At 58.3% G+C, this 25,962-nt stretch overlaps 1 protein-coding gene across 1 annotated transcript; it reads left to right on the forward strand.

Annotated features, from left to right (window-relative positions):
• The first annotated feature begins 1,517 nt into the window (after window positions 1-1,517).
• On the forward strand, window positions 1,518-24,073 carry Nr5a1 (nuclear receptor subfamily 5 group A member 1). The gene is made up of 7 exons (XM_076843111.1): window positions 1,518-1,592; window positions 5,254-5,370; window positions 5,492-5,633; window positions 7,594-8,219; window positions 14,977-15,096; window positions 16,713-16,860; window positions 23,826-24,073. Exons 2-7 carry the CDS (start codon window positions 5,269-5,271, stop codon window positions 24,071-24,073), a joined length of 1,386 nt encoding a protein of 461 aa, XP_076699226.1. The 5' UTR covers window positions 1,518-1,592; window positions 5,254-5,268.
• Window positions 24,074-25,962: the final 1,889 nt, after the last annotated feature.

Below are 25,962 nucleotides of genomic sequence, written 5' to 3' on the forward strand. Positions count from 1 at the left end.
ATCAGTTATGATGTAGGTAGAATTAGAATATATGTACTCAGAATAAGTTATGACTGTCATTAAAATTATGTATTCACATTTTTTTTTAATGACAGGCATAATAAGAAAAAGACACACTCAGTTTTAAATATAGTTGGCTCCAGAAAAATCCCCCTCATCCCAAGCCAGGTAAGAGAGGTACCTGGCATGATTTGCCCATTTCTCCAAATGAAGATGGAAGGGGCATGGAGGGAGTTCATGCCCTGAGGTGCCCTGCGCCCCTCCCCACCCACCGGAACAGTGGCTAGAAGGTAAATCCTCTGAGGATAGAGGCTTCGTCCCTGTTCTTTTTAATATTTATTTTTTAGTTATCGACGGACACAACATCTTTGTTTGTACGTGGTGCTGAGGATCGAACCCGGGCCGCACGCATGCCAGGCGAGCGCGCTACCGCTTGAGCCACATCCCCAGCCCAACGTCCCTGTTCTTAACTGTGACCTGTGCCTGCAAAGATGCCTGACCCCTGGAGCATGCCGTCATCCTGAGATGAAGGAGGAATGCACAGAAGAACGTGTCATATCTGGGACAGGTGCAGGGCCCAGCAATCTGGGCCTGACAGGACCAGGACAGTACAGGTCCTGCCTGGGCCGGGAGACTAGACAGGGACATCCAGGCTGTATGGGGAGGCCTGGCCTTCCCCCTACTCTGCCCTGTTCTAGCCTAGTTATCAAACCAGACCATCCTGGGGTCACTTGCCCCCAATAGCAGTCTCAGTCCCACCTCAGTCTCCCCAGCTTTTGACTGGGAATACCCATGGCTCTCGGTAGATGAGAACATTTAGGGGTGACATCAAACTGAAAGGTGTTCAGTCAGCTCCTCTGCTTGCCTTCCAGCCCCGCCTTCCTTCCTCCATCTTCTAGAAGAGTAAAGACCAGACCGGAGCTGCTGCCCACCTGGTCTATCTTGTCTATCTACCTGGTCAAGTGGTCCATGCCTCTACCTGACACTGGCTCATGCTGACTCTGCTCCCATGTCTGGACCAAGCTGGACCGCGCCAGGCCAGGACCCAGAGAGGAAGCCATTCAAGGGGAGAGAGGCCAGGCTGCAGGCAGGGTGGGGAAGGAGCTCATAAATCAGATCCCACTCCCACCCAGTCACTAACAAGCGGGCTGCCTACCCGCTTACGTGGGGTCCCTGCCTCTGGGCTCCCACAGCGGCCTGGAACGGCCAGCTGGCCAAGGCCTCTAGAGTACCTTGGCCTCCACCCCCACCCGCGGCCCCCAGATAGATAGGGGTATTTTTTTTTCTTTTAGGAGAAGAGAAAAAAATAGACCTAAATGAAGAGAAACACCAACAAAGGAGGAGAGAGGAGGCCTGCAGAGTCACGTGGGGGCAGAGACCAATTGGGCCTCTGGTGGCCCCCCCCAGGGCGGGGAGGAGGAGGAGGACGAACGGACAGGGCCAGCTTGCCGACCGCCCGCCGCCCGCAGTGGTGTGAAGGAGTTCCTGCGTGCCCACCGTCACCACTGCCTCACCTGGGCTTCCAGAGCCTCCCCCCGACCCTGGTGCCCACTGTCCACCCTCATCCGGCTTGAGAACTCTTCTTCCGCTCCGTAAGTGAGGGCCTGGGCCCAGGCCTCTAATGGCCAGCCTCCCTCCTCAGTGCCTCCCTGTGGCCCAGGCCGGCCACAACTTGCTCTGTGGAGTGACCAGTGCTCACTTCTCTGGGTGGGAAAGGGGCTAGAGGTCTCTCTAGACCTCCCCCCCTCAGTAAGATCCCCTCTCTTTTTCCCTGGGCCGCTGATGGGAGGAGCCAGGCCTATGGCGACAAGCGCTGTGGGGTCTGTGGGTGTCCCGCTATCTAGTGTTGACCGGGTGTTCACATCGGTGTGTTGGTGGGAGCCTAGCAGTCTGAGAGTCTTGTGAGGTCTCTGGGCCTGTCTTGGGTCTATGGGTCTCCTGTCTGGGCGTCTGTGTGGTCTCTATGGAGGTCTCTGAGCCTCTGTGTATGTGTGAGTCTGTCTCCAGTGTTTATTTGTCAGTCCAGGTTCTGTGGCTGGCACAGGGTCTGCTTTGCTTTCCTGGGTAGGTGGGTAACAGGCTGTGAGTTCCTACATGGGGCAGGGGCAGGGTGGGTGCAGTGAGCCACCGGCTCCCAGCCTGAGGTAGTAGAGCCCAGGGGGAGGGGGGCTGAGATGGAGGCAGAAGGGGAGGGCTGGCTCAGAGCCCAGTCTCCCACCCCACAGGCCCCCAGCCCAGACTGGGCTATGCTGCTGGGCCTTCCTCAACAGCCCAGGTGGCTCTACCCCAGAGAAGCCCACTACCCCTGAGGAGCCCATCCCCCACTCCCCTCCACTCCCTGCAGCCTGGTGGGTTCCTCTGCCAGAGGGCAGAGGGCTCCTCTCTGAGTGGAGGTTGTTCAGAGGCAGAAAAGCCCCCCCAACCCGCACCTCCGGCCTCCAGGCCCGACACAGACTGCAGTTTCTCAGGGGCTCAGGGTGGGGATCTACCACTAACTCGTCTCTGGCTCTCTCTCCTCCCTCCGCACCAAGATATGTCCATGGAATCTGATGGAAACTACAGCACTCCATCTGGAGGGCCGGGCTTTCCCAAGAAACTGAGGCTCAGATGAATGAAGTGACTCTGCTCCTCACTCTGCGGGGTGAGCGAGGCGAGGGGTGGTCTGCCTGGGTTTCAGGCCTAGGCTCTCAGGACCATGGCGCCAGCTCCTGCAGGAACCTGAGGCCGCCTTAGTGGCCCTGAAACTTTTTGGTCGGTAGCATCTCTGCCAATGCAAATTGCGGTATTCCTCGCTTGAAGCTGCAGCTTTCTGGCCTCAGGGTCCCCAGCCTCAGACCCCAGGTGCCAGAGGGGCCAGGGGCAGGCTTCGTGCAGGCCTCTTTCTCCCTCCTGCTTCAGTTTCTTCACCTGATAACGGGAGTGGCCCCGTGGAGTTCCCCAACCCTGAGCAATTGCTCTGCCCATCCCGCCAGGGCTCCCTTTGTCCCCAGGCTTCCAGCTCTCTTCCTCCGCCCTCTGCCTGGGCTAGAGCTCCGAGGGGTTTGGAGGTGCCTGTCGCCCACCTCCAGCTCCGCTCTCCCAGCCCCCGCGCCCTTGGAGGCTCTGAGTGCTCACCAGACCTTGGAATCTCGCAGAAGTGCATTCCCAAGATTCCCATTTCCTGCCGGCAAACTGAGGTTCACAGAGAAGGGGATTGCCCCAGGTCTCCCGCTGGGCGTTGTAGAGAGACACCGCCATGCCGGGCTTGTGCTTCGCCAGCTGCATTTCGGTTCATCCTTACAATCACCCTCCAGGAAGACCCGTCATCATCCCACTTCACAGATGAGGAAACTGAGGACTGAAGAAGGTTACTTACCGCCCAAGTGAGGAAATGTGGCAGGGCAAACACCAGAAGGTTTCTAGCCTTGAACTAATGCCTTGGCCACAGGCTCCCAAGCTCGCCCTTACCCACTTCCAAGCTGCAGAACCACCAGCGTCCCCAGCTTGGCCCTGGCCACGACTAAGCTGGACTTGCAAACCGGAGCTCGCCTCCTCCCACCGCCGGAGGCACCTCAGCGCTCAACACCTGTCTGGATTCTGGGGCGCTGGGGCTCCGCCGTTCTCTTGTAGCCCGCGAGCTTCTGGGGGCCTGGCTGGGGATGGGGGGCCGAGAGGATGAGGGTGAAGCCGCGAGCAAGCTGGGGGGAGGGCAGGGCGCAGGCCGGGCTGGGGGGAGGACGCGCGCCGGGCCTCCGCCCCCGGATACCGCACGCGCCCATATAGAGCGCCCGGCCCCTGGCCCAGCGCGGCGGGTTCGCGCAGCGCGCAGTGGCGGCAGAGGGGCCCGGGTCCCAGGTGCGCCTCGAGCGGCCCCGGAGGCGGCGGGGGCGGGGAGGCGGTGGGGGGAGCGCCGAGGCCCAGCGCAGCCAGCCCCGCGCCCCCGCCTCCCCGCCCCCGGCCGGAGCGGCCGTCATCGCGGGCGGGCGGCGCTGCGCCCGGGTGCGGCTCATCGCCGGCGGCGGCGCGGCCGGGAGGTGCGGGTCTCCGCGCGGGCTGGACGCGGAGCGCTGCTCGCAGGAGCCGCGAGGTGGGCGCCGGCCGCCGTCGCGCTCCCTCTTTGGGACTCTGACTCTCCGCCCGAGGTCGCCCCCATCTCCGGCCCGGCCTCTCGGAGCCTACGGGACCTCCGCCCGAGGTCTCCGCGCCCGGCGCCGGCGGTCTCCACCGCGCCCTCTTCGCCGTCTCTCCGTCCGACGACTCGGTCTCGGCCGCGCAAGCCGCGCCTCTGGTTGCCGTCGCTGCCACGGGCTTTGTCTCCCCTGGCCCGCAGTCCCGGGCAGCTCAGCGCTTTCGGGCTCTCCGTCCCTGGCGCCGTGGTTTTCCGCACCTCTGGACGCGGGCCCCTGGCGGTCCGACTCTGCGGGGCCACGCCTCGGAGCTCGGCTCCGGGTTCCGGCGCGTCTCCAAGTCCCCGACCCTCCTGCTGGGCGCCTCCGTCTCCCCAGGTTTTCTCTCCGCGTCTCTGTCACTCTCTCTGCCCCGTCTCCCCCGGTGTCTCTCATCTCTCGGTCTGTCTCTTGTCTATCACTGTCTCTCCGACTGTGCATGTGTTTCTCCCGGGTTGTCTCTGGGCCTCTCTCTCTCTCGGTGTCTGTGATTCGGTCTGTTTCGTTATCCATCCATCCATCCTTCCATCCATCTATCATCTATCTATCTCGTCTCCCTAGGTTTTTTCCTGACTCGGCATCGGTGTGTCCCCGTCGCCCGGGTTCTCTCTCCGTGAGCAGCGTCGGTCGGGGTATCGCGCTCGTTCCGGCGGGTCTCTCTGTCTCTCCCAGACTGTCTCTGCCTCCTTCGTCTCTGTCGGGTTCCCAGCACACCCAGGCCGCCCGCCCCACTCTGCCCGGGCTCTCTGGCTCCTGTTTCACCCGCGCCGGAGCCTGTCTCCTTTTCTCAGAATCGGGGTTTTGTTCTCAGACAAACGAATCCGGATCGAAGCGCATCGAATCCGAGGGTCCGGGATCGGGCGCGGCAACGGCGGCGCGGGAGGAGCCGCGCGGCGGGAGCGCGGGACCCACACTCGGGCTGGGCCCATGCTGCGCGGCCACCTGAGCGCTGCAGTGGGTCCTGCCGCCGCCCCCTTCACCTGGACGCGGCCAGGGGTACCGCAGCGGGCGCTGTGGGTGCGGCCGCCGCGGGGTGCGAGATCCGCCTGGCCAGACCAGCCGCAGCCCCTCGCCGTCGGCCCGTGGTGACCCTCTCCTCTCTCCTCAGGCCGACGCCGCGGGCATGGACTATTCGTACGACGAGGACCTGGATGAGCTGTGCCCAGTGTGTGGGGACAAGGTGTCCGGATACCACTACGGGCTGCTCACGTGCGAGAGCTGCAAGGTGAGCGCGTGAGCGGTGAGATCTGCAGGCGGGCGGCAAGGGTGTGTAGGGCGCGGCGGAGGCCGGCGCGCGCTCTGGGCAGAGGGTCCATCGCTCCCACGCTGACTCCCCTCTCTTTCAGGGCTTCTTCAAGCGCACTGTGCAGAACAACAAGCACTACACGTGCACCGAGAGCCAGAGCTGCAAGATCGACAAGACGCAGCGCAAGCGCTGTCCCTTCTGCCGCTTCCAGAAGTGCCTGACGGTGGGGATGCGCCTGGAAGGTGCGCGCCCCGCGGGACTCCGACCCCTGACTTCTGACCGCCCGAGGGAGCAGAGGGTGGGGCTGGGAAAGGTAGCTGAAGAGAGGACATCATTGGCCTTCTCGAAGTTTTAGGGGCCAGGTGATTGGCCCCTAGCCTGACTTAGGGCCTGGTCTCTTCAAGGGAGTGAGGGGACAGGCGGGGGTTGGGCTTAAGTCCTGGGGGAGGGAGTTCATGCAGAACCAGCCAGGGTTGCGTTAAACTCAACTCCAGGGAGACGCCCTTTCGGCAGCCCAGGGTCCCCAGCATAGACAGAGCCCCAGCAGTGCTTCTCCCCCTGAAGAAGCTCCAGCCCCCACCCCAGCTAGAGTCAAGGCTTTCAATGCTCTTGTCAGGTTCGAGTCCCAGTGACACCACTTACAGGCACTGGGTTAAATTCCTTAACTTCTGTGATCTACAGATTCCCCAACTTTAAAATGGGATTAATAGTAGTGCCTCCCTCCCTCCCTGAGTTAGTGTGAGGTTTGAGAGAAGTTACAGAAAGTCTAAGGTGCCTGGTACACAGTAAATACTCACAGGTTAGCTATTATTACTATTGTTATTTTATTCTTATGCCTTCTCCTTTTATTTATCCACCACCACCCAGGGATCACTGGGTTTTTTCACTCCAGCAGGTGAGATTCCTTCCTGTCGTGTTCCTAGCCAGCCCTGAGAGGGCTGAGGAGTAGGTAACAATTTCCCCAGAGGACGCAGGACTCTTCTGCCCCCACCCCTACCCCCATTGCAGTCCAGAGAGGAAAAAAGATGTCCCAGAAGGAGAGACCCAAGGGTGGACACGAGTAGCTTCCACCCCATGGCCCCAGCTGGGCTATGCGCCCAGCCAGCAGCTGTTGGCTGAAGTTTCTGAACAAGGAGAAGCTCCCACCCCCAGAGGCTCTGAGAGCTGCAGACCACATGTCCTACAGCTCCTAGCTGCGGGGCTGGGGGAGGGAATACCCTGCCCTGTCCCAAGCTCCAAGTCCTGAGGGGCCAGAATAGCTGGTTGTTGCTGGCAGCCGAAGCCCACAGGGCAGCCTGCCTGAAAGTATGGCAGGAAGATGTATGTCTGGGAGGTTCCATCCCTGCTGAGCACTGCCCTCTGTCTCCTGATCTCTTCCTTCTCCTAGAGCCTGGACTGGGGTCCTGTCTAAGCAGGGGCGGGGGCCACACTCCAGCTGCAGAGATGCACCTGTTGAGTCTGGCTGGTGACACATTCTTGGCTAGACAGAGGAACATCTGGTTAGCAAGAGAGGTCCCTGCCTCTATCACAGAGCCAGCAATCCCTAAACCCGCCTTCACATTCAAAGTCAGTAGGGGAAACCCAAGTCATCTTGCCACTGGGGTTCAAAGAGTCTGGGATTTAGTCCATACTGGGCATCCAGCTGTGAGGAAGACTCACAGGGTCCCCTTCCTATCACTGTCTCCCTGTCAGGCCCAGCACTGGGTATCTGAACCAAGAGACTAAGAGCTGAGTCCCCAGGACCTCCCAGTGTAGGGCATATGGCATGGTACACTCAGCATGATAAGAGTGGGCCAGGGGTGGGACTGTGGGGCCAAGGACAGGAGAGTTGCCTGGGCAAATCTAGGAACACTTCTTGGAGGTGGTGACATTGAGGCTGGGTGTTTGGCAAGCACAAGAGAAAGAAAAGGCTTTGAGGAAGAAGGACTATTAAAGATGTGGGGGCGGGGTGGAGGCTGAGGGAAAAGTGTCAAGCAGCAGTGTCTGCTGAGGTGAGTAAGGTGGAGTGGAAGGGACACTTGATCCCCTGAGGGATAACCTGGAAAATTGAGCAGGACCTTGAATGCCAGGCTAAGATGATTGTCTTCCCCTGTGGAAGTCATGAAAGGCTGTTGGGCAGGGGAAGGACACAGTGAGCTCAAGATAGAGCAGCATAGAAGGTGGCGTGGAGGGGGGAGCCTGACCCTCTGCCCCTGCCCACAGCCGTGCGCGCTGACCGTATGCGGGGCGGCCGGAACAAGTTTGGGCCCATGTACAAGCGGGACCGGGCCCTGAAGCAGCAGAAGAAGGCACAGATTCGGGCCAATGGCTTCAAGCTGGAGACAGGCCCCCCAATGGGGGTGCCTCCGCCACCCCCTCCCCCACCGGACTACATGCTGACCCCCAGCCTGCACGCGCCTGAGCCTAAGGGCCTGGCCTCTGGTCCACCCACTGGGCCACTGGGCGACTTTGGAGCCTCAGCACTGCCCATGGCCATGCCCAGCACCCATGGGCCACTGGCCGGCTACCTCTACCCTGCCTTCCCTGGCCGTGCCATTAAGTCTGAGTATCCAGAACCCTATGCCAGTCCCCCGCAGCCTGGGCCGCCCTATGGCTACCCAGAGCCCTTCTCTGGAGGGCCCAGTGTGCCTGAGCTCATCCTACAGCTGCTGCAGCTGGAGCCCGATGAGGACCAGGTGCGGGCACGCATCGTAGGTTGCCTGCAGGAACCTGCCAAAGGCCGCCCCGACCAGCCAGCACCCTTCGGCCTCCTGTGCAGGATGGCTGACCAGACCTTCATCTCCATCGTGGACTGGGCTCGCAGATGTATGGTGTTCAAGGAGCTGGAGGTGAGTGCCTCCTCCACCGCTGGCCCTGGCTCTGGTGTGGCCTCCAGGCTGCCTGGACCTCTGTCCTGGTGGCCCTCTGAGTGGTCCATCCTGCCCACTGGTTTTAGGCAGTGTTAGGACATGGAGGTTCCCCTGGGGACATTAAGGAGCTTTTCTGGGCTACCACATCCTCCTGAGTGTTCCTCACCCCTGCTCACTCCCTCCTCTCCCTGGCCTTGTTTTCTAAGTCTCTGTCTCTCACAGTCTCTGTCTCATCCTAATGTCCCCCTTTACCCCCAGGCCTGTGGTCTCTCTGCTCCTCTGTGTTTTTCCAGCTTCTTCAGTCTGAGGCTGTTTCTCTCCCAGTCTGGGTTTTCTGGAGGCATTTCCTACTTTCTCTGAAGCCTTGGACTCCCTCAAAAGACTAACTGGGTCCTCTTATGTCCCCCAGGCCAATGCCAGGAGGGGGTCCAGCCCGTCCTGTCATCCCATTCAGGGAGGCTACCAATCCCCACCAGTTGCATATGCCATGGATGGGCTCTTAGTGTCTGAGTTTTGGATACCTGTGGGCCCTCCTCCACCCTAAATAAGATGAAAGGTCTCATTGCCCCTGCACCTCTCACTTACGACTGTTGGTTCCGTGTTTCTGTGTGTCTGTGTGTTTGTATGCCTGCAGAAGGAACTGGGTGGGGGATCCCAGGGCCTGTCAGTGATCTTGCCAGATGAAGCAGCTTCCTTTTACCTCAAGGGCTTCTTTCTTTACTAAGCTAAAGTAAACAGAAAAGCAGCAGGAAAACTGAGGCCAGGTATAGGGAAGAACTTCCCAGTCACTTTGCCTAGGGGTGTGAATGGCCTGAGGCTTGGGAGTTGCCCCTCCAATGCCCTGGCTCCCTCTGAGGCTTCCCCAGAGACCCTGAAACCCTAGCCAAGGTCCCTTTCTCCCTGGTCTGGGTACAGCCTTCCCAAGTCAGCCCCCTAGCTGTTCTGAGGTTGGTTATAAACAGCAGAGCCTTTGCCCTCCCTGCTGGGGCCACTGCAGCCTTGAGCAGCATTGTCAATGCTGACGCCACTCAGGCCTGGGCTTCCTCCAGGAGATGTGGCCGGATGGGCTGGGGGCACTGCCTGCTCTGGCTGGCAAGGAATGGGAATAAGGTGGGGCATGGGGACTCAGAGCCTCTGGAGCATCATGGCATTAGGGGCCTAGGGGGATCTGGGAGTCAAGAATTTGTGGTGGTGATTCCTGCTTCTATTGTGGAGGGCCTGTCATGGTCAAGGTCTGGGACATGCAGTGGGTCTACCATGGGATGGGCTTCTCACCAGTCCCCTCTACTGGCCTCTCTGAGCTGACCTTATGCAGGGATACTCCCACCTGCTTTCTGCTCCTGGCTGGAGGCCCTGGGGGATGAGGACCCAGGACTCTGGGGTTGGTTGCTGGCTTCCCCTGCAGACTTCCCATAAGCCCCTGTGCAGAGGGAGGAGCAGCAGAGCATTCCCAGCCTGAATCCAGGGGCAGGGCACTTCCTCTGGCCGCTTTCCTACTCTCCCGGGGCTTCACGCAGGATGGGAAGGGCCTTTGTCCCAGCTTTGCTGAGTGTTTTTTCCTGCTCTAGCTTCTCTATGGCCCAAATCTTCCTGCTTCCCCTTCCCAGAATCTCTATATTGAGCCCAGGAATATGGCCCACAGTCACCACCTCTGTAAAGGAGCCTTGCAGATAAGCACTAGCCCAGCCCTTGGAGAACCTCTAGTTTGCCACATCAAATTCTTTCCCACTGCTCCAGTGGGCCCTGGGTGGTGTCTGTTTGTGGAACCCAGGGGTGAGTGGGCAGAAAAGCAGAAGAGTGCTGAATGGCCCTAGTATCCCTTTGATTCACCATTCAACACATCTTAGCAGACAGAAGAGGGGCTCTGGAACGGAGCCATCCAGGGATGGCTTTGGGGCATCATGGATGTTGGGGACATTGAAATGAGTTGGACCAGAAAGTTGCCAGGCTAGAGGAAGAGACAGAAATGCACATAGATAATACCAATACAGGGTGCCCAGAGTGCCCAGGTCTAGTGAGAGAGAAGATGGCTACATCTGAGGAAGTCAGAGGTTTCCAGAAAGAAGTCAGAGAATGCTAAGGACGTTCAAGAAATGGGAATAGCCCAGGGGAAAGTCCGTAAAAGTGTGAGGACATCCGGGCATTCCAGGTGACCCCATGAAGTGGGCTGGCAGCATCGGCAGAGCCCGACCCAGGAGTGGGCCCTTGGGCAGCAGATGATGGACAGCCAGGACTGGCTGGGGCCCCACATCCAGGGAGGGGCTCCTACCCAGAGCCAAGACTCCATGCAGATGACCAGTCAGCTTCTCAGGGGAAAGCCTGGGGTCTTAGCTGAACCATCAGGGATGCTAGGGGCCCAGGTATGTACGATCCCAGGTGCCCTCTAGGATTTTCCCTCCTCTGTCCCCTTTCCCACTTGATTGGCTGTCCCTCTGTCTCCATTTTCCCACCTTGCCCAAGCATAGCATGTTGGAGCTGACAGTGGCACAGAAGTGAAGACCAGAGACCAGGCTCGGGGGGGGGGGCTTACTACCAAGCTGTGCAGTTCTGCTTCTCTGGGCCTCAGTTTCCTCATTTATAAAGGAGAGGGATATGGGTAATAGCGACCTGGGAGGGTGGTTATAGGGGTTTAGTGAGCCCAGGTAGGTGAAGACCTCAACACAGGGCCTGGAGCTCAGGAAACCCAGTCATTGGGCTCCCCAGCGCCCTTCCTTTCTGCTCTCTGCACTGCACCATTGACTGCCCACTTGCAGGTAGTCTCCAGGCCTGGCCAGGAGGAGCAGAGTAAGAGATGCTGAATGCACGCTCCTCTGAGCACTGTCTTTACAGACTTGCTCAGGGCTTGTAAAGCAGCTTCTTACCTGCAAGGCAGCAGGGACTCACCGTTCCCCGCTGTGCAGTGGGGGCAGGTCCGGAGCCAGGCAGTCAGCCCTGGACAGTTACGGTGAGGGATAGGCTGCAAGGGTGCAAAGACAGGAACGGGGGAGAGGGAGGGGAACCACGATGCCTAATGACCCATCTTGACACCAGTTCACCCTTGACGTCCAGCTCCGAGGCCCCCATTGGCAACAGATTTAATTGCCCAGATATATGGTTTCATTTAAGCTGCAGTAACTCTTGTCAGTCCTCGGCTGACAAACGATGGCCCACCGACCACTTGGCCTGGAGCGCGCCAGGCCAGCCTGGGGCATGTCAGCCACCCGAGAATTACCGAGCCTGCTGGCCTTCGGCTGCCAGACCGATCAGACCCCAGGGGGCTCCAGAGGGAGGCCCACTGGGGGAGAGGTCAGCCGGCACCCATAAATAGCCCTTCTCCAGAGCAGGCTGCAAGGTGTCAAGGCTCTGGGAAGATTTGTGGCTGCCCAGAGCAGGAGGGGTGGGTGGCTGGTAAGCCCATGGATGGGCTAGGCTGGTAAGGGACTCTGAGGCTGGGCCTGCAAATGTCCTTGTACCCAGGGCGGAAGGGAGGTTAGGGGGTAGGGGAGGAGGGATCTTGAGTTTAGGAAGAAACCTCTGGAAAGGGGACACCAGCCCTCCTTGACTGAGTGAGGCTCTTGGCCACCTGCTTTTTTATGGAGCTTCACTCAAGTTTTTATTATTTATTTATTTATTTATTTATTTTTATTTTTATTTTTTTTTTTATTTTTTAAAGAGAGAGAGAGAGAGAGAGAGAGAGAGAATTTTTTAATATTTATTTTCTAGTTATTGGTGGACACAACATCTTTGTCTGTACGTGGTGCTGAGGATCCAACCCGGGCCACACGCATGCCAGGCGAGCGCGCTACTGCTTGAGCCACATCCCCAGCCCAAGTTTTTATTTTTTGTTTTCGGGGTACCAGGGGTTGAACTCAGAGGTACCCGACCACTGGGCCACATCCCCAGCCCTATTTTGTATTTTATTTAGAGACAAGATCTCACTGAGTTGCTTAGCACCTCGCTTTTGCTCAGGCTGGCTTTGAACTTGCGATCCCCCTGCCTCAGCCTCCTGAGCTGCCGGGATTACAGACTGTGCACCACCGCACCCGGCTAGTTTTCTTTTAAATACAGAGGTGTGTGTGCCCGTGTGCAGGTGTGTCTATGTGTGCTCATCGTGTGGGGAGCATTTGGGAATTGGGTGTCTTTGTGTGTCCATTGGTCCATCTGAGTGAAGAAGTGGAAGTCTGGCAGGAAAATGCTTGGTCGAGGGGTAAGTGGGAGCCCAGCTTGAGTGGCATCCTTGGGGGAGTTGACAGTGGGTTCACACAACCCCTTGCGACCCATGCTGTGTTCATAGGTTTTTCTGTAACTGAAGGGGGAAGATTATTTCTCCCATTTCATAAAGCAGTAAGCGAGGACGAGAGAGGACGCGTAGTGGGGCGGGGGCATGGAGTGCAGGCATCAGAGAGCTGATCTCTGCCGTCTCCCAGCTGGGCCCCTCGGCAGGGCTGCCCCCACCCTGGGGTCCGAGGTCTGGAGTCTGCTCCCGGATCTGGGCCAGCCAGGTCACTGTGACCCCTTTGCTTTCTCCCTGGAGCTTGGCCTGCTTATCTTCTAATTCCCCCCTTATCTCTTCTCTTCCACGCCCCCCCCTTCATTCAATCTGGGCACAAGGGTGTCTGCTCTTAGGGACTCACAATGAGTGGGGGCAGAGCACAGCCCTGCATGGCCTCCGTCTGGGTCACCCTCAGTGGGCTCAGGAGCTCCTTGCCTGACACCAGTGTGACCCCTGGGCAGACTTCTCCCACCTGGGCCTGAGGCAGAAGTTCCCAGAGCCCCTGAAGATGGACCCAGTAGGGCCAACTGGGCAGAGCCTCACTGCCCACGCATCACCTCGGGCAAGCCTGCTTGTTTCTCTGCAGGATGTCACTGGGGCAGGGCCGATTGATCCTGATGGTGAGTCCTCCCTAAGCTTTGCTTTCTTCTTGGAAATTGATGGCAAGGCTCCTACCCGGATCCACAGGCCAGCCACTTCCAGGGGAGAGGGAAGGAGAAGTGTCCCCTGCCATCTAATGGCTGGTGGGACCAATCCCAGGTCACCTAGGGCTCTGCTCTGATGGTGATGAAACTCTGGGAGGAGGGAGAGAGTGGGCGCTTGGCCCAGAGATGAGGTGAGGAAGGGAGGCGGTGGCCCAGAGCAGGACAGACCTGCACAGACCAGGTCCTTTCTTCTCTTCTCCCACTGGGGAGGCGGGTGCGAGAAGAGACCTCGTTTGTGTGTCCAGTTCCTCACTTTCCTCTTGTTCTACCTTCTCCTTTCTCCCCCTGTTTACCTGAGGACAGAGGCCTCAGGGATGGAGAGGAGGTGACAGAGGTAGGAGGGACTTCTACCCCAAGAAGAGAGAGTTGTTTGCCAGGGCTCCCTGGCTCCTTGCGGGAGGGGTAGGTGTCTGGCAGAGTTCTATCAGCTGCTCCCTGAGGCCTCCTGGAGGGGCCCAGAGCTGAGCTGGACACCAGGCCTGCCTTCCCGCGCCTCATGGCATCAGGGAAGGCAGAGCATGAGCCATAAGATGTTGCACATTCTATGTCCAGAGGGTGGGAGGGCACTGGGGAAGGAGGAGGGATTGAGAAGGGCTTCATGGAGAAAGTAAGAAGTTGACAAGAGACCATGAACCCCTAGATGGCAAGGGAGCAGGGTCAGGTCTTGTCCCACTCCAGTAGTGAAGAGCATGGATCTGGAACCAGACAGAGCTGGGTGACCTTGGGCAAGTTACTGACCTTGGGCAAGTCACTGTGCTGTTTGGTCTCTCCATGAAGCTAGTAGCAACTGCACCAACCTCGAAGGGCCGTGGGACCCCAGCGCAGGGACTGGTAATCATCATGGCTTGTGTTCACTATAGAGATGGTCCCAGGAGGGAGCTGTGGATGCAGAGAGGGACCAAAGCCTGGGTTGTCCGGTCTCAGTGCCTGTTGCCACCTAGGTGTTCAGAATCTTCTGTTCCTACTGCAGATGTTGCCGTCTGCCTGCCCTCTCCCCGATCTGTCTCCAGGCCTGGCCAACACTTTTCCTCTTCTGGGTTTGAAAGCTCTGCAAAAGTCCCAGGAGAAGCCCTCTGTTTCTTCCTCTTGGCTCTTTGAGAGCAGTTGTAGCTGCCAGAGTTGACAGCAGGCCATATGGGCACACTGTTCAGATGAGTGGTGTCTTCACAGAGCGCCTCCATGGACATTTGTCCCTGACATCTACTGAGTGTTTAATACGTGTCAGACCAGCTTCTAAGTACCTTGACCACTTTACAGATTAGAAAACCAAGCATGTGCCTGTAATCCCAGAGGCTCAGGAGGCTGAGGCAGGAGGATCGAGAGTTCAAAGCCAGCCTCAGCAATTTATGAAGGCCCTAAGCAACTCAGCGAGACCCTGTCTCTAACTAAAATATAAAAAATGGGCTAGGGTGTGGTTCAATGGTTAAGTGCCCCTGGGTTCAATCCCTGGTCCCCAGAAAAACAAAAAAGAAAGAAAACCAAAGTACAGAAAGGTCTTGGAACTTGCATTAGGTCCTACTATGTGTGAGAGGCAGGACTGGGGCCTGAAGCCTGGCGCAACCAAGCCCCAAGCATTTCTGTTGGACCCTGTCATTGTTAGACCTTGGCCACACTTGATGCAGTAGAGGGAAGGGCAGGCAGGACACAGAGAGGTGGTCACTTTTTCAGGTCACACATCTAGATCATTCTCTGAACTGAGAGTTGGGGGAGAAGGGTGAGAGGAAGGTCCCTAACTAGACCCCAGCAGGACCCCAGACACCCACGCGGCTCTTCCTTGCAGGTGGCTGACCAGATGACACTGCTGCAGAACTGCTGGAGTGAGCTGCTGGTGTTCGACCACATCTACCGCCAGGTCCAATACGGCAAGGAGGGCAGCATCCTGCTGGTCACCGGCCAGGAGGTGACGGACCCTGCTTTCAGAATTCTGAGCTCTGGACACCCTGAATTCCATCCCTTTCCCTCGTTTTGGGGGACATCCCCTGGCCAGGCCTCTCTGTGGCCAGCCCTGTCCCTGGCCTTGTAAGAAGTCAGCCTCTGGGAGCCTTGCTCTGGGGGACAAGATTAGAGGATGTGGGACGATCAGAGGAGGCCTTTGGAGGAAGGGACAGTGGCACTGGGTCTCTCAAGAATAAATTTTTAAAAAATCAGAATTGATTGAATAGTGAGAGGCGATGGGGGGTCTGTCTCCACTCCCACACAGGTGGGGGGACAGCAGGGCACAGGATCTGAGAGGGGGTCCAAAAGTGCTGTTGGGGGCCTGCAGGGTGGGAGGAGGTAAGAGATGAGGCTAGAGGGGTTGCTGGGAGCCAGCCATAAGAGGGCGAGACCTTGCAGACTCCGGATCCCAAATAAAGGAATGAGGGATGGAGTGAATACGTGGGCCAGAGGCCGCAGGGAGCCCAGAGTCGGGCTCTGGCCGCTTAGAGCAGGGAGATGGGACAAGAGGGTGGAAAGTGGAGCTCAGAGGCTCCTGAAGACAGAGCTGAGGAGGGAGGCGCTGACCCCAGGAGGCAGGGGAGGGGGAAAAGGGTGGAGGAGGTGGGGGCAGCCACCTGGCTCAGAGTGGGGGGGCCGAGGAGGAAGAGCCCAGGAGGAGCAGGGGAAAGAGAGGGCAGGAGGGAGAGGCGACAGGAGATTGATGCCCTGGGTACAGCCGGGTGGTAGGAGGACTCCCCAGGTGGGGACACGGGCTGAGCAGTGGCCTAATGGGTAACACAGGTGGGGACAGAGACTGAGGTCCTGCTCCTCACCCCCTCCCCTCAGGACCTCTGTCCTCATTTTCACTTGTCACCCTGGTGTCTCAGGCCACTGGGGGGAGGGGACAGGGATGTCCGTCCTAAGGGGTAACTTTAGGGCCCCTGTGGGTGCAGGTGGAGGGAGTTTGAGACGTGAGTGTGAGTATGTGGGCCAAAGTCTCTGTGGTCACAGGAGTGTCCTGCGTATGTGTGCACCCTCCTGTGTTTAATTGTGCAAATCCCATGCAGAAGCATGTGGGCGTCTGTTTCTGCCTCTTACCACGTGAGTGTGCTCAAACACGCAGCTGTGGGTTACTGTGAGTGTCCCTCCAAGGGCATGTGTGAGTGTGTGTGCAAGTGAGTGTTGCCTCCACTTCGTGAAGCTGGTGGCCGCCCTGTGAAGGTGTCTGCGTGTGACTGTGAGCTGAGCTTGTGTGAGCATACGGGTGGACATGTGCACGCGTCCACAGCTTCAGACAGAAGCACGGAATCCATTCGCACCACTGGGCCAAGCAGCAGCTCTTTGTGTATGAAGGACCCTTTAGTTCCCCTGTGGCACCCACTTCCTGGTGTCTGCCCTGCTGCCATCAAAGGCAGGCCATGGGTGCCTGGACTCCAGGCCCAGCAGGTTGAGGAGAACTGGGAAGGGTGGGTCCTTGACATTGGTGGACCTGGGAGGGCTCCTGGGTTCCCAGGAAGGCTGCTTGACCCAGGCCCCACAACCAATGTCCTGGGCCCATCCCCTCTGAAGGCCCCTGACCTGCCCTCTCGACCCCCCCAGGTGGAGCTGACCACAGTGGCTGCCCAGGCGGGCTCCCTGCTCCATGGCCTGGTGCTGCGGGCGCAAGAGCTGGTGCTACAGCTGCATGCACTGCAGCTGGACCGCCAGGAGTTTGTGTGCCTCAAGTTCCTCATCCTCCTCAGCCTCGGTGAGTGGCAGGGTGCTTTGGCCGTGGAGGGCGGTGGTGGGGGGTGAGTGGGCAGAGCAACTCCAGGGGCCCCCGCTGTAGCCACAGAGGCCACCATTGGGTCTTGGGGTCCTATACTCAGTATAGGGCACCTGGCCAGTGGTTGGCACTGGGAATGGGCACTGCCCTGCTGGACCTGTCTCTCTGTGAAAGTATCAAAGGTCAAGACAGTGTCCAATTCTTGCCCTTCATGGGACAAGGACCCTTTGTAGAATGTGGCGACTCCTGGCTGACCGCCCTTGGTATGTGTCCGTCCCCACCTGCAAACATGCTGTGGGAGTTCCAGCTTCTACTCCCGGCTTCCATTCTGGGGCCTTAATTCCCTGGTCCACAGGGGCTCACATTCTGCCTCTGACTCTCTGGGTCCCAGACCCCCCTCTCACTCATTCCTTCATTCTACAAGTATTTGCTGAGCATCGGCCCTGCGCAAGGCCTAGGGTTAGGACATTGAGCCAAGAGGATCCCCAAGTCCCTGCTTAGCAGAACTGGCCTTCTCTAGGAAAGAGCCAAAAAGCTTCTCATGATCAGTGAAATGTGAAGCCAGGCGGATCGCGACAAGCACTCAGATGGTGAGGAAAGTGGGGAGCTGGTCGCCTCTGACCACAGCCCAGACTGGGCCGCTCCAGTCTCCAAGCTCCCTCTAGCCTCCCAGCTCCCAGCAAACCGTCACCAGTGCCTTCCCTGCAGCCAGTGACATGCGCATGGAGGTGTCCTTGCCTCAGGAGCCCCCCCACCCCCAGTGGGAGAACCCTGCAGCCCTGCAGTTAGGGCGGTGACAGGGAGATGGGAGCAAGGGCTATGCCTGCAAGAGGGACATTTGAGCAGGGACTTGGGGGATGTTTTGGGTAGATGGGTCTCATAGCAGAGGAGCTGACATGGGATGAGGGCTGGCTGGGGAAGTTGGCCATAGAGCCACAGGGTGTCTATAACATACCCGAGGGAGGGGGAGGGGGAGGCGCTGGAGAGCAGAGGAGAAGAAGGGAGTCGATTAGGAGGTGGGAAGGCGTGGAGGGCAGTGGGCCGGGTCTCCTGACTGGCCCTACAGGCTGGCGGCCGGTGGGTTTCTCTGAGAGGTTCCCTCTCAGGCAGCCAGTCAGGGCTCTGCAGGGTGGCTACAGGACAGTCCTCGGGAAGGGCGGAAGCCTGAGCAGCCACAGCCACCTAGGACCCACACTGGGAAGTCCTTAGAGGAGCTTTGGGGGCCTAGCCAGGCTGGCTCCAGCTGGGGGGACACTCCGTCTTACCTCTGCCTCCAGGGGCGTCCTCCTCACCACCTTGTCATTGAGAGCTGCTGCAGGGCTCTGAAAACTGGCACAGTGTGGCTGGGGGTCCGTGTAATGTGGGCTGCGGACAGGCAGGAGTGCGGTGCGTGGGTGTGAGTTTGCACATGCAGACTGCACGCTCGGGTGTGTGGCTGGGTTTTCAGGTGTCGTGTGGCATGAGGAGCTGGTGTGAGATTGGGGAGTGAAGGGAGATCTGGAACACGTGAGGGACTCGGAGGGGTACGTCATGCTTGGCACATAGGATTGTAGCCCAGAATCTGTGACGGTCTGGGTGATAGTTCTTGACCCGACTGCCATCAAGGGGCCATGGAGAGAGTTCTGGGGGAAGGCTAGAAGAGGGGGCTCTTGCACCAGACTCCTTGGGACTCCATCTTTCCTTGAGTGTCCCCTAAAGAGCCCCCAACCCTGCTTCCCACCAAAGCCTTGGGTGGCTGCCTGGCCCAGCACAGCTCTGGCCACCCCCTGTGGTCAATCCAGAACTCCTCCTTCCATGGGGCGTAGGGAAGAGAGCCAGAGGTATAAGGGTGTAGGGAAGAGAGCAAGCAGAGCCCACCCCTCTGTTCTGGGGCACCTCCTCCATCCTGTCCTCCAGAGGCGGCTGAGGCCTGAGGGACTCAGCAGGAGGCTGGAGGGGCCGGGGACCTGTGAGCATGAGCAGGCGTGTGTGTCCGTGAGCAGTGGTCAGGGGAGGGTGGTAGGGAGGGACCAGCTGGGTTTCACTCAGGTCCCTCCAGTTTTATGCCCTTGATCAAGTCGTTCTCTGCTCTGAGCCTCTATTTCCTCATCTGTGAAATGCCCACCACCACTACCCTGTCTTGCTGCAGGAAGTCATGAGAGAATTTCCCAAGGTGCTCGGCACTGGGCCTGCCCCTCAGAGGCATGGGCCGGTGTCGTGTTTTATTTTTATTTTATTTTATGTTAATGGTACTGGGGGTTGAACCCAGGGGTGCTTTACAACTGAGCTTCGTCCCAAGTTCTTTTTATTTCTTATTTTGAGACAGGGTCTCACTAAATTGCTGAGGGTGGCCTCAAAACTTGTGCCTCAGCCTCCCGCAAGGCTGGGATGACAGGCGTGACCCCTGTGCGACTCGGATTGCTTTTATAATCCTCCTTCTTAGTGAATGAGCAGATGAATGAAGCGGATGCCCAGGTCACAGGCTTCATCTTCATCTGTGTGTCTGGCCCAGGGCCTTACTCTCTTTGGGCACAGAGACGAGGACCGGGCTTAGGAGCTGGCTGTGAGGGGGAAGGGGGTGGCTCTGGGACCTGGACCTGCAGGAGAGCAATGGGAGGAGACCACAGGGCCACGAGGCCTTTGGAGAGCAGGTTCCAGGTGGAGAAAGAACTGGGGGTTGGGCTGACTCCACGGAGGGGGGCATCACTGAAGCCTTCTCGGGTGAGGCGTGTCTGAGACGGGGCCTTGCGGTAGGAGTAGGAGTGTGATGGGTGAAAGGAAGCAAGCAGGGCTGGAGGATCCCCCACCGAAGGAACAGCCCCCCGAGGGTTACGAGGAATCCTGAAGGGACCCTGTGGCCTAGGGGGCTGGGCAGGGGCGAAGAGGCTGTGGCAGAGGACAGGGGCTGAGCCCTGCAGGGCCTTGAGCATCAGGCCAGGTCCCTTGGGTTGGGTTATACCTGCAACTAACAGGATCAAACTTGCATTTCACCAAAGCCCTTCAACAGCGGCAGGGGAAAGGATGGCAGGTGGGCAGCCCAGATCCCTGCAAGAGGTGAGATCTGGGGCTGGGGCGACTTGGACCCCCGAGTCTGAAACAGAGGGCTCCGACTATGATTCCATCCAGACCAGAGCTGGGCACAAGGGAGCCAGAGAGGGACTGTCACTTTTCTGGAGGCTCCCAGCTGGCATGCAGGGCGTCACCCTCCGCAGCACCTCCCGGGGCTGGGTAGCCTGAACTCTTGTGAGGCACGTCCCCCCACCACCCACCCCACCGCCGGTCCTCAGCGCCTCCTTCTCGCCTGCCTCTGCAGAAGGGTGCCATTTGGCGTCTAAATAGCTGTCTCGGGCGGGCTCAGAGGCAGGTAAGGAGGTTTAATTAAAATTAGTGCCTCTCTCCTGGCAATCGCAGTGTTTATGAAGATGGGCCCGGCGGGCATTGTTCTGCCGAGGACTTAATCGAAGCTTAATGGATTGACCTAACATTCGATTTCCTGATTTCCATTGAGGCGGCGGCAGCAGCATTCCCTTAAGCGTTTGCAATTTACCCACTGCTCCGAGCCAACAAAAGGCGGCCTGAATAGCAGCCCCACTCGAGGGGCCATTGTGCGCGGGGGCGCCTGCCTGAGTCACCGCTATTGGGACAACATTCTTTATGCCTCACTGGAATGAAAGGATTATTCAAATATTCAATTAAACCGTGAAAAGGGGGCTTTTCTGAGCTCCTGGGGGCCCCAGAGCTCGCAGAGCTAGCAGGCTGCTCTCTGAGGTGGGGGTGCCATCTCCCAGCCCCCTCCTGCCTCCCACCTCCCACCTCCAGGACTGCTGGGAGCTGAGCAGGACAGGGATAGGGACACAGATCTGTCTCCAGCTTGGTCACTTCCACTCTGTCAGGCTCAGGGCCCTGGGCCAGACACACAGGAGAGGTCTGGTCTTGGAGCTCCACGGGGCAGAGATCAGTTTGCCCCCATTTTGCAGATGACAAGAAACTGAGGTTCAGAGAGGGGAAGTGACTTGTCCAAGGTCACCCAGCTGGCTGTAGGGCTAGGCTTTGAACCCCTGACACATTAGGGAGACATCTGCAGACTTGTTTGTCTCCTGCTTGTGTCTAAGGTTAGAAGGGTGAGAGCTCATCATGGGACACTGATTCTGTCAGGTACCTTAGAGTCTTCACCACAAACTTTTTAGAAACTGGGGACTCTGGGGAGCTGGAGAGGTGGGTGACTATCCAAGTCCTCGAGCCCAGAGCAGCCTCTTTGGGGGAAACCTGGGACCCCGGACAGCAGGGCTTGGGTGGAGTCCTAGTTGGATGGAACATGAGGTATGTCCAGTTCCCCAGGACCCAGTGTCCAGGCGGACCCAGCCCTCGCAGCAGGAGGCTTGGGCGTCAGAATCAGAGACCTGGGTTTTGATGCAGGTTCTGGTCTTGGGGTGCCCTTCCCTGAGAATTACCCAGGTTGGCGCAAGGTGTTGGCTAGGTGCCCAGGACACTGGATCCAGACTCTTGGACTGTAGCCATTAAGGACGGTGCCCCCTATCCCTTATAGCTGACCTTATGGGGATACGAGGTCTCAGCCTACTGAGAGCCAAGAGACCAGAGAACTGCTGCAAGGGGCTGTCCCTGAAACCTGTCCTTGTTCTGCACCCACCCCCTGCAGTCCCGGCTTGGTGTTGCTGAGAACAGTAAATCCCTGTAAAGCCCAGGCCCTGGTTCTCCCGGGCCCCTCCCACCCCATCCCCACTGCAGCATGCTAGCCTGTCCTCCCAGCCCCAGCTCTTTCGTCTAGGCCCCTTTACTGCTTTCACTGCTGTGTGGCTTTGAGCTGGTCCCTATCCTTCTCTGAAATCCCAACCTACTACTGTGAATTGGCAGAAGACTGTGTCAGACTTGCCCAGCTGTGGGGATGGTGGGAGTGAAGGCAGATGGGGACAGAACTGGGATTGAAAGAGGTTAGGACAGGGATGAAACTAACACACCTGCTTCCAGGAGGCCAGCTAAGTGGAGTGAATTCTCATGACCTTTGGATGGGCCTGGAGCAGCCAGGTTAGGGTGCAGGCTATTCTGTACAGTTGGGCAGGTCATTCACTGCACAAGGGCACAGAGGCCGGGTAGGACTGGGGGTCTGAAATCTAGCTCCATCTCTATGGACAAGGGCCGACTTCTTTCTAATTGATACAAAGGTGCCTTGTGGGCCAACAGTGGTCCTGGGAATGGAGGGAGAAAAGAACCCTGGCTTGCTTAGTGAGGGAAGATGAGGGACAGGGTAGGGATGGAGGATGGTGGCCTGTCAAATCCTGCCATATGACCCAGGCCCAGCTCAGGTTTCCCTAAATCCAACTTTGGACAACATAGGCCTTGGCAAGCGCACCGGGGGCGGCCCAGGATCAGGGTTGCCAGGAGCGTCCAGCTCTCCTGGCGCGGCAGGTGTTAAAGGGATTAGAGGGCCCAGGGCTGCACATGCCACCTGGCTGGCCACCCCCACAGCAGCAGGGCTGGGGTGATGGGCGGGGAAGTGGATGGAGGGTCATTTTCTGAGCCACTGGAAGCCACATCCCAGGGGAGGCCAGGCTAGGATTTGAGGACTGGGGACTGATCCCGGGGATTCCTGGTAACCTTGAACCCCTGGACAGGGCAGATTCAGCTGGAAATGCTACCCAGGAGTGGAGGGGCCTGTGAGCCATGGCGAGGGACCTGGGCACAAGACACCTTCCCAGGCCTCCCCCACCCCTCTGCAAGGTGGGCACGGCTCCTTCAGAGAGGAGGAAGGCGTTTCAAGGGAGGGTCACTGCTCCAACATGGTGGCTCGGTTTGAACCCTCGTCTGCCTCACTCCAGAGACATATGCCTGTGACTCAAGTGGAGGGATACACGAGTGAACCTCCACGCATGCTGTCCCTCTCACTCCGCGGGGAACCAGCCTTCATGTCCAGGGCAGATCATGTTGTTCGAACCTGTTGTTGTGTATTGTGGAAGGAAACCAGGGCCTCGAGTGTGCTGGGCAGGTGTTCGACCGCTGCGCCACGTCCCCAGCACCATCTTTGACTGATGTAAACGGCGTCACCCTCTGGACCCCCTGGACCTTCCACTCCATTCCTTGTTTTCCTCTCTATGCTCTTAAAGATCGGTCCCTGGGCTCTGGGTTCTGTGTGCCCCATACTACTCGCCTGTGAGGCTGGCATGCGGCATCCTGGCCACCTCCTGGCCACCATAAATACTGCTGTGGTGAACATCATGTCCCCAAGGCCCCGTAGGAGACCTTCTTTGGGCTGCTGACCTCTTTCGTGGTCACAGGGTAAACCCACAGCATGCCTGTGGTTCTCTGGAAGGGGCTTCCAGTTTTCATGCCTCACAGCTGTGAGATGGGTCCTTCCACTCACAGTGCTCCTCTCTGGTCACGGTGGCAGTGAGGTGACAGTGGTGAGTGGCAGTGTGGTGATGCTGATGTCAATGGCAATGGGATGAAGGTGACATGATGATGTTAACCACGGGATGGTGCCAGTTATGGTGATGGTATCGACTCTGGCCATGATATGGAGGTCACCCAGTGACCTTTGTGCCAGTGACTGTTCTCCTAGGCATTTCCCCCAAGTCAACGCCTCAAATTCTCAAAGTCTGGCAGGTTCCATTGTCACCCTCATTTTATAGATGAGGGAATGGAGTGGTTTAAATAACACGCCCAGGGATGCCCGGGAGCGATCGGTGAAGGTCTTGATGATGATCGACACCCATCCTGACCATCAGGGCAATGACAGAGGCATCGATGTTGGTGACAGTGACTGTGGCTTGTTGATGGTGGCATCGGCCACACTGGTGACAAACACAGGGATGTAGTTGGGTGATTGATGAGGATGGTGGTGTTGGTCAGCCACGTTGATGCGCATGACTTGGTGGGTCACAGGGAAGGTGTGTTGGTGCCAGTGATGTGTCTGCGGGGACGGCCGGAGGGTGACTGCGCTCCTCCCTTTGCAGATGTGAAGTTCCTGAACAACCACAGCCTGGTGAAGGACGCTCAGGAGAAGGCCAACGCTGCCCTGCTCGACTACACCCTGTGCCACTACCCACACTGCGGGGACAAGTTCCAGCAGTTGCTGCTGTGCCTGGTGGAGGTGCGGGCCCTGAGCATGCAGGCCAAGGAGTACCTGTACCATAAGCACCTGGGCAACGAGATGCCCCGCAACAACCTGCTCATCGAGATGCTGCAGGCCAAGCAGACTTGAGCCCGGGCCGGCCGGGGCAGGCGGGCCGGGAGGGCACGGCTACCCGCTGCCTCCGCAGGGCTTATTCGATTAGGCCAACCCAGGAGCCCCATCCCGTAGGCCCCTGACCCTAAGCTCTGGAGCTGTGTGTTTGGGGTGGTGGGTAAGGACGGGCAGGGCCTGGCTGCGGTGGGGTGGCCCTCACCAGCTACTGGCACTTGCCTGCCACTCAGAGTGCCCCAAGGAGGCGGCTGCTACCCACCCCGCCCTCCCCCTGCTCCCAGCTTCTGTCCTGGAGTCTGAAGTGCTGGCTGTCCAGGGAGGAGGTTCGGGATTCCCTGGTGGGCCTCGATGTCCCTCGGGTCAGAGGTCATTCTTTCCCCCTCTGCTAGAATCAGAGGCAGGGGGAAAGGCGAGCAGGCATCAACAGGGATGGCAGGTGGGGGGTCTCCAAAGGTCCCCCATAGAGGGGACGTAAGTCCTCTGAATTGTAAACTAGGGATAATGGAGTTTGCTAAGTTGGGTAGAGGCTGCAGGCCCTAGAGGACACTGGGAGACTGGTTGGGACAAAAGACCTCTCCCCTACCCCTCTACCCATCTGACTTCTGCAGGGGAGTCTCTGACCCATTACTGGAAAAGGATTTTGTTACAGTTAACCTTCTGACCCTCTTTTGCCCACCCAGGAAGAGTTGGGTACAACCAACAGACCAGTCCTGCCCACACCTGGCCAGCCGAGGCTGGTACTAACCTGCAAGGGTGTAGTTAAGAGGGTTTTTCTGTTTTGTTTTTTCCTTCTTTACTTCTCAATCTCTTAGACATTGCTTGAAAGGTGTGTGTGCTGGAAGGCAGGGGACAGATGTGGGGACTGAGCTAGGTATGGGGATCAGCACCAAGTACCGCCCAGGCCTTCTCCCTAGACACTTTCCACCAAGACCCAGTGGTGGTGGGTTGTTCCTGAGCCCCACTACAATACAGAGAAGAGCTGTTGCTTGCTCTCCAGCCCACTAGGTGAGCAGGAGGCACTGTGTGGCTCGGGGTCTCTGTGGGTGGGAGTCTAGGTGAAGGTGGGAGGGCACCTGGGTCTTTGGATCAGGGCCAATGCCAGTGAGCCCCTTCCTTGTGGCCTTGGCCCACTGGGTTCCTCACTGCAACCCTTGAAGCTGGGCCTCAGCTGCCTGGACTCCTACCTTGCCTCCCAAAGGATACTCTCCAGGACCAGGAGCTAGGGAGAGGCCTCAACTGTCCTCTGTCCCAGGCTAGACACCCACTGTCTGTCCTGCTTTCGTGTCGCCGTTTGAGCTTGCGCTGAGCCTGCCCAGTCAGACAAGGCTGGATGTTTCTCCCTCCCCGCTGCCTTCTGCTCCCCTGTCTCAGTCCCCATTCTGCCCCTGAAACGTGTGCCCCTGCCAAGGCCAGAGACCCACAGCCCCAAAACAAGAAGTGCCCTTACGACCCCACCCCTGCCCAGCAGCCTTGGAATAAATTTTGCCATTAGTTTCCAGCCACCTTGGCCAGTTGCCATCTGGAGCAGGGCCTCCTGGGTGGGTTAGGGTGGTCTGAGGTTGGTGGTTCTCTGATGGGGATAGAGGTGACATGCAGATGACATTTGGTTCAAAACTCTAGGGAGGCAGGAAGGATTGCAGGAATTGGGGTGAATGGATCTCATCTCATTCATGGGATTCCCAATGTACCTAGGAGGCCTGGAAGATTCTGTGGCCTTTTAGAGCCTTCACCTCGGTTCTACCCTGCCATGCCAGCTCAGCCCCTATCTTGGGTAGAAGGGAGCAGTCATTTAATGAGCACCTACTGTGTGCTATCCCTTATCTCACTGTCCTACAGGGTTTATACTGCAGGAGGGATAGGCACCTGCCAAGGGCCTTTCACAGTCTGGGGATGCAGATCCCAACCTG

The sequence above is a fragment of the Callospermophilus lateralis genome, chromosome 2, assembly GCF_048772815.1.
Source record: "Callospermophilus lateralis isolate mCalLat2 chromosome 2, mCalLat2.hap1, whole genome shotgun sequence".
Lineage (NCBI taxonomy): Eukaryota > Metazoa > Chordata > Mammalia > Rodentia > Sciuridae > Callospermophilus > Callospermophilus lateralis.